At 45.6% G+C, this 13,925-nt stretch overlaps 1 protein-coding gene across 4 annotated transcripts in view; it reads left to right on the top strand.

Annotated features, from left to right (window-relative positions):
* Nucleotides 1-13,925, top strand: part of MED27 (mediator complex subunit 27) — a 64,965-nt gene that overhangs the window by 42,444 nt on the left and 8,596 nt on the right. For all 4 annotated transcript variants that reach the window (XR_015745425.1, XM_026687295.2, XM_087944133.1 and 1 more), the window contains exons 5-6: nucleotides 7,341-7,448; nucleotides 12,807-12,848. Coding sequence is in view for 3 of the 4 variants with exons in the window: in XM_026687295.2 (XP_026543080.1) it covers nucleotides 7,341-7,448; nucleotides 12,807-12,848 (150 nt within the window). In the remaining variant the exon portion in view is untranslated. The remainder of the gene's footprint in view (nucleotides 1-7,340; nucleotides 7,449-12,806; nucleotides 12,849-13,925) is intronic.

Consider the following 13,925-nt stretch of genomic DNA (forward strand, 5'->3'; position numbering starts at 1 on the left):
TCTTTCTTTCTTTCTTTCTTTTTCTCCCTCCCTCCCTCCACCCCTCCCTTATTTATTTATTTCTTCCTTCCTTCCCTTCCTCCTTCCTCTCTTCCTCTCTTCCTCTCCCCTTCCTTCCCTCCTTCCTTCCCTTCTCGTTCCTTCCTGCCTCCCTCCTTTCTTCTTTCTTTCTTCCCTCCCTCCGTCCCTTTTCTTCCTTCCTTCTTTTCTTCCCTCCCTCCCCTCTCTTCCTCTCCCTCCCTCTCTCCCTGCCTCACTAACTCACCCTTCCTTCCTTCCTTCCTTCCTTCCTTCCTTCCTTCCTTCCTTCCTTCCTTCCTTCCTTCCTTCCTTCCTTCCTTCCTTCCTTTCATTTTCAGTGACTCTAGGCAGCTTACAAAAAAATAATAAAAATAAAGAATTGATGGTTTTGGTAAGCGATCCTCTCCAAGCCCCCTCAACTCTGGGGCTCAAACCTTATAAGACGTGCGCGACCTCCGAATTCACCTTGAAATGTTGAGGTCTGTTTGAAACGGCCATAGATGCAAACCCAAAGCATTTCCCCCTCCAAATTCTGCTTGGGCTTCTCTCCTGCCCTTTGCTCCGCTTCTTCCCTCGTCCTTGGATTCCATCCTCAGTTAATTATGTATTTTGCTTTGTCTTTTATTTATAGGATACTGTTTATCGAAGGGTAGCGTATAAATTCTTAAGTTAAACCAAATGTGACCTGACTTCCAATGCCCCTTCGCTCTGGGGCTGTATAAATAGAAGCATTTGCAATGTGATTTTTGTCCCCCCCACCAAAGCTTGTACTGGAAGGATTTGGGACTTGCACTTTACAAGAGTTAAAAATGACGAGCTGTAAAGTTTTTGAAGGGGTTTCTTAAATGACATCAGCAGAACCGATGGGACTTTGAGCCCAAATTCACCCCCAAAAAGACCATCAACTGCCCCGTCTTCTAATACGACGTCTCCGAGAGTTTCGGTCCATTCTGGAACCTGCCACAAACTTGAAAACTGACTTTTTCTCCAGCTGCCTATTAACCTTTTCCCTTCCTGGTAAATTGCTGAATCACCACTCATTGTACAATACAAAGCACAATTCGTTGAGTTACCCATTCGAAGTTGCACTGACACTGGAAAAAAAGGGACTTTTTTTTTACCCTTCCAGCCATGGCAGCTTCCCTGCGGTTACCTGATCGAAATTCAGAAGCTTGGCAACTCATTCATATTTATGACGGGTGCAGCGTCCAGGGTCACGTGATGGTCTTTTACAACTTTCTGACATGCAGAGTCAATGGGGAAGGAAGGAAGAAAGCAAGGAAGGAAGGAAGGAACAGTTGTGTAACTAACCTAACAACTGCAGTGATTCACTTAACAATTGTGGCAAGAAAGGTCATAAAATGGGGCTAAACCCACTGCAATGGTCATAAGTGTGAGGCCTGGTAGTAAGTCACTTTTTTCAGTGTTGTAACTTCACTAAACAGTCACTAAACAAATGTTATAAGTCAAGGACTATCTGGAATTATGACAGTTGTTGTAAAATTATTTGATGGGGGTATAAAGCGCCAATTTGGCCTAGCACTTAAGCACCAGACTAGAAAGCAGGCGACCGTGAGTTCTAGTCCCGCCTTAGCCACGAAAGACAGCCGGATGACGTTGGACCAGTCCCTCTCTCTCAGTCCAACCCACCTCACAGGGTTGTTGTAGGGGTAAATAGGAGACATACGTTTGCTTCTGTGAGTTATTGATCTTTTTAAAAAAAAGAACAAAGGCGGGATACAAATAACTAAAATAAAATTTTCCAGCTTGCCTTCCTGCCTGGAGTGTCTGCAGCCGATTGCCAAGGGGGTGAGAACTCATCACCTGTTTTTTAATATCAAGGAAATCATTCTGAGCTCTTGATTGATGTTGACTTTCCAGCAGGCAATTAAGCCAAATTAATGAAAGGTAAATTCCAGCCTCTCCATTCCCCCCCACCAAAAAAAAACAAAAAAAAGGAGGGGGGAGAAGAAAAAAACCCCTTGTAGAAGGGCCTAATTAGCATGCCTGTTTGTTTAGCCGCTAATGGCTTAATTGCATCTTATCGGTGCTGTTTACAAATGGGCGTCATTAGAAGAGAACCGGTGGCTTGATAAAGCGAAATGTAAGGCTGGTAGCAGGGACTGAGGAAGGAGGAGGGAGAACGATTAGAAAAATAACTAGGAACAAAGTGGCTGGTTTTGTGCCAGCTGTTGATTGTGCAAGTAGGATTTTCAGCCAATTAAAAGGACATAGCAAAAATAAGTGGGGAAAGGGGAAATAAAAATTGGCAGCTCAGATGCTTTTGCAAGATTTAAACTGTTGGCTTTTTGGGGGTAGCCAGTTTAAACCTTCGAGGAGACTTCTAGCCAACAAGAGCCGGGCAACCAGTGCTGATATTCCTCGTCTTACAACCACAACGGAGCCAAAAACTCCTGTTGCTAAGCAAGACATCTGTTAAGAGAGTTTTACCCCGGCTTATGACCTTCCTTGCCGCGGCCGTTAAATGAATCGTTAGGCTGGGAACACATTTCTTAAGTGAATCTGGCTTCTTGTCAGAAGATCACAAAAGGGGAATCCCATTCACACACACACACACATACACACACACACAGAGGGGACGCTGCAACTGTCATAAATACGAATTTTGATCATGTGATGCACACACACCCCAGGGATGCTGCAACGGCCGTAAGAGCGAAAAATTTAACTTTTTTTTTTGCGCCATGGTCGTTAAGCAAATCGCTGAAGTTGTTCAGTGAGTCCACATGGTCGTTTAAGCAAATCCGGCTGGTCGGAAACCGGCAAGGAAGCCCACCAATGGCAGCCACTGTGACTCTAGGATGCCATCACTGCCCCAAGGACATGCCGGTTGCCAATTTTGATCATACGTGGGCCATGGGGATGCGGCAGTGGTCATAAGCGCGAGGACCGGCCACAAGTTCACTTTTTTTTCCAGCACCACGGTAACTTCGAACAGGCACTAAAGGAAGCGGGTGTAATTCGTAGACCACCTGGACAGGAAAGTATTAGTAGGCTGGATTTTCAGCACCGCGGACAGCATCACGAAGATGGTTTGCCTGTCTTGGTTCTTTGACTGGATTTCGTTGACCTTGGTTGGCACACACACACAAAATCCAAGCAGAATTCAAGTTAATATTGGGTAGCATGACCACCAGAAAAAAGCATCCCATCATTCTCAGTCTCAGAAGTGGGGCAAAAGCTTTGCAAGAGAAGATTAGGGTCAATTATGACCAATAATATGAACTGTGGAGATGAGGAGGGGGCACCCCATTATTCCCAGGGTCACTTGCCCTAAAGATTGGGGATTCTTCATGGAGCTTTAGTCCTCTTCTCCTCTCCTGGGCCAATCCTGCTTGCAGTTGAGGAATGAAGTCATGACTTTGCCCCAAATCTGGCATTCAGTTTTTAGCCCAGCCAGCTTCCGTTTCTCATGGCGACAAAAGTTTAGACCTCTTGGCAATATGATGCTCTGTTTCAGAGATGGTTTTTCTCACCTCATAATCCAGGAAGAAGCTGGCCGGTTTAAACATTCGACCTTTTCTTTTCTTTTCCAGGAAGAGGGCAAATTTTCGGAGAATTTGCAAGTTTGTCAGATTGGGTGGGTTTCCATTACTGGGAAAACCGTTCCGATTCTGATGTTAGTTTGGTTAAAATATTCATAGCTGTTTACAATAAAAATGTTTTCTGAGTAACACTTCAGGTTTCTGTGAATATAATGTTTAAGGCAGACTAATTGCATTACATTGATTTGCCCTCCCGTTAATCAAATATTTTTAATTCAACAACTTTCAGCTATTGGAAAAACCACTGACCCTTATTCAGCACGTGGAATTAACAAGGCGTGCTATTTTCCAGACTTGTTTATTAAACAGAATTTAAATGACATGCTAAATTAGTTTTCCCATTAATTGAAAGCAACAGTAAAGGTTCAAGAATTCTATTATGACTACATATTTGTCTCTTACAGTTAAATAACGAACCTTGAGAGTCCTGGTGACGAAACAAATATCAAGACAACGATTCATAATATAAAATAGTTTAAGTTTTATTTTTAAAAAGAGGAAGAAGGGAAGAGGAGAAGTGGATGACCAACAGCATGGGGGATGAACTCAATTACAGGGGTGAAGAATGCAACATTAGAACCTGAAGTGTCAAGTTGGGAACAGGTTTACGTATGTGGTTGCTAAGAGCTAACCCTGACTTAATAGCACATAATTGAACAATTGAACAATTGAATTAAGAGCGGGGATGGGTGGAACATTTTGAAGACCCCAAAGAATCAGGTTGAGGGCAGATCGTCACCGAGAAAATCTGGGTGGTTGCTAATAGTCGCTAAGAACTGAACAGAGAAACAGAGTTGGGAAGGACCTTGTAGGTCATCATTCTAGTCCCATTTGAGGGCACACATTCAATCAAATGCTGATAATGTAAAAACTTGGAGACCACCTAGTGAAATTGGGGAGCGGCTGGTCAAATGCAGTGGAAATCAGTTCTTTGTTGCAAGGAAATTAATGTTTAGATTTAATTGTCTCGAAAGGAGGTGGTGGTAATGAGTTTTTGGAGCCAGCTTAAATCAGCTGGATGCAAAAATCACAAACCTCTTTCCATTTTGGGGCAAGGTTCGGGTCTAAATACAAGAACCTGGTTTTTAAAATGTTAAATGTTGGGGTATAAAACTAAAAAAAAAGTTGGGTGATTTTTTTTCCTCTCCAGTCTGTCTTGCTTGTATCTTTTATTTCATTGTACTTATCAGTATTCAGGCCAGGCAATCCTGATCTCATTAACTCAAATGACAGTGCAACTTTCCTTAGAAAGTATCTTTTTTTTTTCTTTTTTCTTTCCAAATTCCATATCCTTTGGGGAATTTTCACGATGCCAATTTTTGTCTTTTGTTTTTATTTTTATTTTTATCAGCGAGTATTTAAGGATAATACCGAAGCGGTTGCCTTTCGTCCTCTAAAGAGCTTTAGATCTGGCCAGCAAGCACATTTAAAAACAAGCTAGGAATGTAGCATAAAAGAAAGGTTGCATGCTGGCTTAACGTGCCGCCGTTCCATTTTCGGCTCCAAGAAACCTGGGGTGTTTGCCCTTCCCCCATTCATATTAATTGAATTTTTTTAGCGAGCTAGCAGGTGTATTGATTTGAATTAAAATTTTTCTACATCAAGGTCGCCTTCAAACATATCCTACAGGCGACATATTAAAAAGCCAAGTATTTGTCTATCAGCGTATTGATAGAAATAACTGAAATGTAATGAGGAGGCCTCCTGAGCTATTTTTTAAATAAAAAGTCTTGTGTTACACAGTTTAAGCAAGGCCCAGTCAATAGAATAGCACTAGCACTTAGCCCTTAGATTTACCTACTGCTTCGCAGTGCTTTCCAGCCCTCTCTAAGCAGTCTACAGAGTCAGCCTCTTGCCCCCAACAACCATCTGGGTCCTCGTTTTACCGACCATGGAAGGATGAAAGGCTGAGTCAGTCTTGAGCTGGTCAGGATCAAACTGCTGGCAGTGGGCAGAGTCAGCCTGCAATGCTGCATTCTAACCACTGCACCACCATGGAAGGAGAGGGAAAGGGAGAGGAGAGGAAAGGAAAAGCACTTAGACTTATATACCGCTTTACGGTGCTTTACAGCCCTCTCTTTAGTGGTTTACAAAGCATTGTGCACCCAACAATCTGGGTCCCTCCCTCCAATTTCCCGAAACCTGAGTCTTTGAACCTGAATGTAAACGATAAACGTGACAAACAGAAATCGCTGTGATCGTGTCCTTCCTCTTGTCGGAGGAGAAAGTGGAGACGGATTGGGTTTTTTTTTTTAAATCACGATAGGACTCGGGTTCTTTGATGGAGCCCCTGGTGAAGGCGTCAGACACGGAAGTCGGATAAAAGCGGCGTCCACCATCTCCCGCATCTGCTTCAAAGCAGCATTGCTCTCCTTGGCAAGAGAGCCGCTAAAACATCTCTCTTTTTTTTTCCCCCTATATCGATGTAAAAAAAAAAAAAGGTACTTGCCAGTTGCGATTTATGCCAGCTCTTCCATTTTTAATATCTGGGTTTTCACATCGGGGATGTCCTTTTCCTGCAGGAAAAAAAGTTTTTGAGATCGTGCTAATCAGTTGGCTAAATCTTCCTATGCGGGTAATAAATTGCCTTCACTTTGGGAATGGATAAAGGAGGAGGAGGAGGGAAAGAGAGAGAACCTGAATCACCTTCTCCTTTCTCACCATCACCTTCTCTCCATCCCCTCCTTCTCCTTTCTTTCTATCATCTTCTCTTCTTCACCCGCATTTCTGCCTGTCTCTCCATTGTCTTTTTTCTCTCCATTAGCATCTTCTCCTCCTTTCCCTCCATCTCTTCTTCTTCCTCCTCCTCCTCCTCCTCGTCCTCCTCCCATTGCCGGAGGAAGCTGGAATCACTTTAAAAACCATGTGACCAACTTAACAACTACAGCAATACACTGACAAAGGTCATAAAATGGGGGCCAAACTCACCAAATAGCAACCTCACTTAGCAACAGAAATATCGGGGCTCAATTTGGCCCTCAGCCGAGGACTACCTGTACGATCGTACATCATGGACCGCCTGCAATGCATAACGCACATTGTGCTATCACACCACCTTCGTTCTTTGGGCCGCTTCCTGGATCTGGCCGTGACGATCATCGCGTTCAACTGCCTCTGATTCCCAAATCCCCCCTCCTGGCTTCCTCCGACAGCACGACAGCTGCTGGGTTTTTCTTCCCCCGGGGTCGACACAACCTTGGTGCGACGTTGGAAGCTTTTTGTGCTGCCGCACCTGTTGTGAGGAATTTAAGCCAGTGTTTACAAGCTTAAGCAAACACCCACCGTGCCTAATTGTTTGGCAGGTCTTCGTGTACGGGGCGGACGTTCTCTTTAAATCCAGAATTCGGAAAGCAAACCCGTCTTCGATCAAGTAGGCCTACGATGATGAAACAATGGCATGCGTTCCACAGGTGGCATGCAGAGCCCTTTGTGCGGGCATGTTTGCCCCAGACCATCTTACCTGAATATGCGCACCTCCCAGCTGATGTTCAGCCCATTTGAGGCTGTTTTTGCCCTCCCGGAGGCTTGAGAGAAGCCTCTGCGGCCTCCGGAGGCCGAAGAACAGGCCTTCCGGAAATACCATCAGTGCCGAAACGGGCCTGTATTTCGCCCTCCCGAGGCTGCAGAGGCTTCCCTCGAACCTCCCTCTGGTCCCTTTGTAAGTCGACGGTGACCTGCCTTGGGAAACCTGCTTCATTCTCTGTATTGGTATTGGTCACAATTCCCTTTTTCTTCTTCTTTCCTCACCCGAAGGTAACTTTGGGAAAGGTATTAAAAGTTATAGTCGTGATGAGAAGCCTCTTCATTGACCGGACGATAGTCAAAGGTTTCCATGAAAATGTCTACACGGACGATGGCAAGGTGAGTGTCGCTTTTTGCATCTCAAGTGAAGAAGGGGGGGGGGGAGTGACTTTTGAGGGCCGGTGAGCGTGACTTGCTCCCTGCTGTTTTCTTGCAAACGTTTCATGACCCAGCTAGGTAACATCATCCGTGCTAGAAGCGAGTGGGGTCTGATAATGGAGGACAGAGAGAGGGAGGAGTGGGGTTGGTGGCTTTGCAGGCATTGCATTACCAAACTAGCCAGGAGCACACTGTTAATGTTACCTAGTTTGGCAGTGAAACGCAGTCCTTCCTCCTCCTCCTCTTCCTCTCCGCAAATCCCACTCCCTTCTAGCACTGATGATGTTATTTAGTTGGATCATGAAACATCTGCAAGGAGACAAAAAAAACCAAGTGCAAAGAGCACTAAGGACCCCATAGTTCTCCTTCTTCCCACTCCTCTCAACAAATCTCACTCCCTTCTAGCCCCTGATGGTGCAACCTAGTTGGGTCATGAAATGTATCAAGAAAAACAAACAAGTGCAAAGAGTAGTAAGATCCCATGTTCTCCTCCTCCTCTTCTCCTTCTCCTCCTCCTCCTCTACCTCTTCTTCTTCCTCTTTTTTTCCTTCTTTTTCTTCCCCTTCTCCTTCTCCCCCTCCTCCCAAACTCTCCCTTCTACCCTCACATACTCCCTCTCCCTTCTACCACTGGTGATGTTACCTAGTTGGGTCACGAAACGTCCATGAAGAACCGTGATTGCTCAAAACAACCCCCTGAAGCTGAAAGAACCCCACAGTTCTGAAAGAACCCGATGTAACAACTATTCTCTTCGGTCCTTTCCAAACTTTTCCCAAGCTTTCCCACGTGCTTCCTTTAATTTACCTTTCAACGGAATGCCAAACGTCAGCTCCCTTGAGACAAACCTAGTTGGTCACTATCCCAAGACACCCCACCTCACCCCTGTGGCTTTCTCCCGACCCCTTCTACGATCCCCTGGTTCTAAACACCTGCCTATTGGGGGACAAGCTCGAGGTGTATTTTATTCCTTTTATTTATTAAATTTGTTGGAATGCAGAGGTAGGGATTCCAAGCCCCTAATCCCGGACCGACACATCTCCTGCGCCAGGTAGGGCTTCGCGGATCTGGATCGTTAACCCACCTGGGTTGTGTGAATGCTCTGCCTCCCTTAATTACCGGGTCTCAATCGGCAGAGGATGGCTTTCTGTGCCTTCCAGTGTGGAGCCGGGAGAAGGCCTCGCTGTATCAAAGCGAGAGCTTCAAAGGTAGGCAGAGCTGTCTCCCAAGTAATTTCTGATCCTCGTATTCTTTTCCACTTCAAAGCCGAGCTGTATGTTGTGTTTGGGTGAAGGGAAGGGTTGCAGGGAGCGGGGGAGGGAGGGAGGAGGAGGGGGGGCCGCCGAATCGGATTCCTCTAATAAGTGTTGGCACCGTCTCTGTTTGATATTAGATGCAGGGAACATTTTGATGGGTGATCGCCTTTGAAATCGTTCGGACGACCTTCAGCAAGCAGCCCCTGGTTGCCTGCGCCAGGGATGGGTGTCGGGGAGAGTGGAAGAGGAAGGAGAAAGAGAGAGAGAGAAGAGAGAGAGAGAAAGCGGGAGAGGGAGGGAGAGAGAAAAGAGGGGGAGAGAGGGGGGAGGGGAGGGAGAAAGAGAAGAAGAGGGAGAAAGAAACAGAGGGAGAGAGAGAAAAAGAGGAGTGAAAAAGAAAAGGGAGAGAAAAAGAGAGGGAGAGAAGAGAGAGAAAGAAAGGGAGAGGAGAAAAGAAAGAAAAGAAGGGAAGAGAGAAAGTGAAAGGGGGAGAGAGAAAAAGATGGAGGGAGGGAGGGAGAGAGGAAAAGAGGGGAAAGAAAAAGAGGAAGAGGGAGAAAGAAAAAGAGGAAGAGAGAAAGGAAAACAGGAAGGAGAAAGAGAAAGAGAGAGGGGAAGAGAAAGAGAGAGAAAAGAGAAAAAGAGGGAAAGGGAGAGGGAGGGAGAGAAAAAGAGGGGAAGAGACGGAGAGGGAGAAGAGAGGGGAAGAGAAGAGAAAAGGGGGAGAGAAAAAGAAAGGGAGAGAAAAAAAGAGAAAGAGAAGGGGAGAGGGGAAGAGAGAGAGAAAAAGGGAGGAAGAGAGGGAGAGGGGAAGAGAGAGAAAAAGAGAGAGGGAGAGAGAAAGAGAAAAAGAAGGAGATGGGGGGGGTTAATTCGCATGCGGGAAGACGCCTTGAAAATTGCGCTTTTCAGCAGCTTTCTCCCCCCTCCCAAGTTAACAAATGTGTGTCTTGATTGAAAGTGAAAAGTTGAAGAATAATAGACCTGCAACCCTGCATCGTGTAGCTTGCTCACTTCATTTCGAGTGTGTGTGTGTGTGTGTGTGTGTGTTAGGATGGAGGTTTTACAAGCCCTGCATATGCTTTGCCTTCTTTTTTTTTTCTTCTTCTTCTTTTTTTAAATTAAACCTTGGGGAGCCTTAAAAAGCTGCCCAGATTGAATGATGTGGGGCCTTGTCCGTCTGGATGTTGAGCGATGGTGGCGCACCAGATTTGATGGCGCGTTCTTGTTTCTCGGTACAGTTCAATTCTTTTCAAAATTGAAGACCCGAAAGAGGGGGCAAGGGAGGGGGAAACCCAAGATAGGTATCCATGGCGAGGTCCACTAACCAGGGTTGGCAGGTGTAGCTGGAACAGGGTTTGGGGGTGGGTGGGTGGGGCTAACTATACCATCGCTCGGGAGATGACCAGCGAAGGTTGGAAGAAGGCAGGACACCAACTCATGGGCCTTTACAGGTGTGCTCCTCTGAATGAGCCATCCCTTCGATCACCCAGTTACGCGCGAGAAAACAGTGAGCCCCATACGGGCAGTCCTCGAATTACGACCACTAATGGAGTCCCAGATTGATGTGGCTAAGTGAAAACACTGGTTAAGTGAGTTTTACAACCGTCCGACGACTTTGCTGGCCACCGTTCTGAAGGGAATCGCTGCAGTCGCTAGGCAGGTCATCTGGCTTCCAGCCTCGTCCTGCAGGGTCCGTTTTCCTCCACTCCCCCTTTTTCCATCCTCTCTCTTTTCTGTCATTCGTTGGGGCTTCGTGTCGTGTCTGTGACCTCTGTTCTAGGACACCTGTCAAGTTCCAGGCATGTTCCAGGAGGGTTTGATGAACAAATAATAGCAATAACTAAAATATTAATTGAGCCACCCTTCTGGGCAGGAGTGGAAAACACCGGAGCTATTCACAGATATTTGGGGTTTGAAAAGAATTAGGCCATGTGCCTTGGCTGGGAGGGAGGGGGTTGCATAAGGGGTAGAAACGTTGGAGTTTTATTTATTTTTATTTTTACAGTGTACTAGGTAGATCAGGGGTTCCAACCTTGGCAACTTTAAGACTTGTGGACTTCAACTCCCAGAATTCCTCAGCCAGCTTTGCTGGCTGAGGAATTCTGGGAGTTGAAGTCCACAAGTCTTAAAGTTGCCAAGGTTGGACACCCCTGAGGTAGATGGACCTGCAAGCTTAAATAGGTCCTTGAGTGTTAATAGTGTTTAAAACCTGCTGCCTTAACAACTGCAGTGATTCCCTTATCCACTGTGGTGAGAATGGTTGAAAGAATGCAATATTCACTTAACAACTGTCCTGCTTAGCAACCGAATAAGTTGAGGACTGTCTGCATGGCAGTTTTCATCAAGTGAACTTCAGGAAAAAAAACAAAAATACCTTCAGGTCAGAATAAATATTACAAATAAGTAAGATTTGCCTTCCCGTCCTATCGATAGCAAGTGGAACTTCGGTGGTCCTCCTGCATTCCATGCTGGGTTGCATCTTTTGACAGGCAAATAGTTTTATTTGGGATAAATGCTCAGCAAGACTCCAGATTATTATTTTCCTTGTGTATAAATCCATAGTTAGCTGTTTAATCCTATGACCCAATATTTTGGGGGGAGGGATGAACGAAAGCTATTGTTGATTTACTCCCAACTTTTCCGATCAAGGAGCGGATCTCGAAGCTAAAGAGAGGCAGTAAAACTTGAGCACAATGACTTAGCTACGTCTGATTTAATTGTCTAATGTAGCCCTCTCCATAATCCCGTACCTATATCAAGGTAAAGGTTTCTGCTCTTGGCATTATCATCTGAAACTATCCCAACTTTCAGAATGGATAACTTGGGCTCCCTGATTTTTAACTTGGGCGTAACATTCCCTCCTCACCTCCCAATATCCAGATCTAAATGTAATATTTAGCAGAGGGAGAGTTGTGGGGGGCATTTTATTTACTCCCCGCAGGGCAGAATTCTGCCTTAATTCAGCTAAATGTTTTCTGTGTCACTTGTCACTGAATTACTTATGTTGTGGACACAAGGATGCATCAAAGCATTGAAAGATGCCCTTGTTATAAAACACCGTTCTGGGGCTGTTAAATATTCATATGGATCAGCATAATCCGTTCCAACTGACTTGAACCGATCTTGCAAGCGAGGAACATCAAAAACAGCCCCCCTGCCTGAGGGAGTTCATCCTGGACCCAGGAATATGCCCCTCCAGGAGAAGCTTTGGAAGTTCTGAAGACCAAGGAGAGTTGGGTCCGTTAGCTATAAAGAAGGCAAGCAAGAACAACAACAGCTGGAAGTCTTCTAGTCCTCAAGGAGGAAATCATTTGAGACGGATGGTTGTCCAATCTCTTCTTGACAGTCTTCAAGTGTTGGAGCTGTCAGCCCTGGAAGCCATATTTCACTTCGAAGCTTCCGAGGCTGCCACATTTTAGTGCCTGGGAATTTGGGAGGTGGGGTTTAATAAAGAGGCGGAAGATTAAACTCAACAACATTCTTCTTATATAGTCAAGGACAAGTCACCCTGCACCCGGAGAGGAGGAATGTCTCCAGTTGATTGAACGGTGGTGGATTGGGCCATTTGATGGCCTGGTGGGTGCAGGGGATGGATCTTTGAATTCCTCAGATTCGGGTTTTCCCAGATGTGCCACCAAGACTTCTTTAATAAATCCTGACGTGGATGAACTTTGTTTCTGAGTGCTGAAGGAGAATGGGGAGTTTCAACTGGAACCCTGATAGGAGCATTCACAACTTCTGGAGGCAAGTTGTTCCACTGGTGAATTGTCCTAGCGGTTAGGAAATGGGGTTTCACGGGAAGGTGAAACCCAGTCCTGTTGGGTTCTACCTAAAGTTGATGAGGTTCCTTTGGAGCAGTCCGTAGCTCCAACCTGAGCATGCTTCAACAACCAACTCAGCCCAAACCTTCTTGCAAAGTTGAAAAAGTTGGGTTTCCTTTGGTTACCCCTTGGGGCGCATCGAGAATAATTTGATGCAAAATAAGCCTAACCAAAACGCTTGAATGGATCTTGACCTACGTTAATAACCGATTCTTCTTTTTCTTCTTCTCTTCCTTCCCTAGCTTGATATATGGTCGAAGTCCAACTATCAAGTCTTCCAGAAGGTAAGACTTGGCTCCTCCTAAAGAGGAATCTTGGTACCTTGGCTTCTAAGGAGGCCCTTCCTGGTTGACAGGAATGAGGCCGTTTTGCTAAACTAATGAAGTGAAATCCCCAGGATTCTTCATGCTTCGGAGCTGAACCTGAAGTGCAAAAAGTTTGAAAAGAAAAGCTTTGGGGAGGGAAGGATGAAACCTCCCAGCCCTTGACTAGCATTTAAACCCCCAAAATAGCACACTAGTTAGTCTTTTACTCTGGAGGGAGGGTGAGAATTAAAGGATTAGAGGTAGAGTTTTCTTTTCTTTTTTTTCCCACCTCCCTTCTGGAAATTCAGGCCTCCTTTCCGAGGGAGGGAAGGTTTTATAATGCAAAGCAGCCAAGAACAGAGGCCACAGAGGTGCTAATCCTTCATCAATAAACGCCTTCAACTTGTTACAGCTAATGAAACAGCTTTTGTTTGGGCGGTTAAAAACTTTTCTCCTGTTTGGACCTCTCTCTTTTTTGAACCTAGACCACACAGTCCTTGACTTATAAACCACTTGTTTAGTGGGAAGTTACAAAATGGGGCTGAAAAAAGAGGCCTGTGACCGGGTTTTTTTTCCACATTTACGACCATTACAACATCCTTGTGGTCCTGTGATCAAAATTCACTTGGTCATTGGCTCATATTTATGATGGTTGCAGTGTTCCGGGGTCACGCGATCCCCTGTTACGACCTTCAGACAAGCAAAGTCAAGGGAGAAGCCAGGTTCACTTACCCCCCCCCGAGGCAAGGAAGGTGGTATAATGGGTCAAAAGGGAGAATCGTCCTGCTTAAGGGGCAGAAACGTTGGGCTCAGCTGTGGCTGCGCGTTGAGGACGACCTGTATATTAAACGAATCCTACCAATTGCCTTCAATCCTCATATGCTTTTAACGACCCCATAATCCCTTGCAGGGTAGACCTGGCCAACTGAATGGAGCAAGAAGAGTGTTTTACTGGCCGGATGCCCTTTCCGGTTGCCAGTGCGGAGTTTTGTTTGGCAGAAATATTCTCATCTGCCTCTAGCTAGGATCAAACTCACAGCCTCCTGATTGTGAGGC

This window comes from Notechis scutatus, chromosome 15, assembly GCF_049901735.1.
Source record: "Notechis scutatus isolate UNSWTSFEM ecotype Mainland chromosome 15, rNotScu1.2, whole genome shotgun sequence".
NCBI lineage: Eukaryota > Metazoa > Chordata > Lepidosauria > Squamata > Elapidae > Notechis > Notechis scutatus.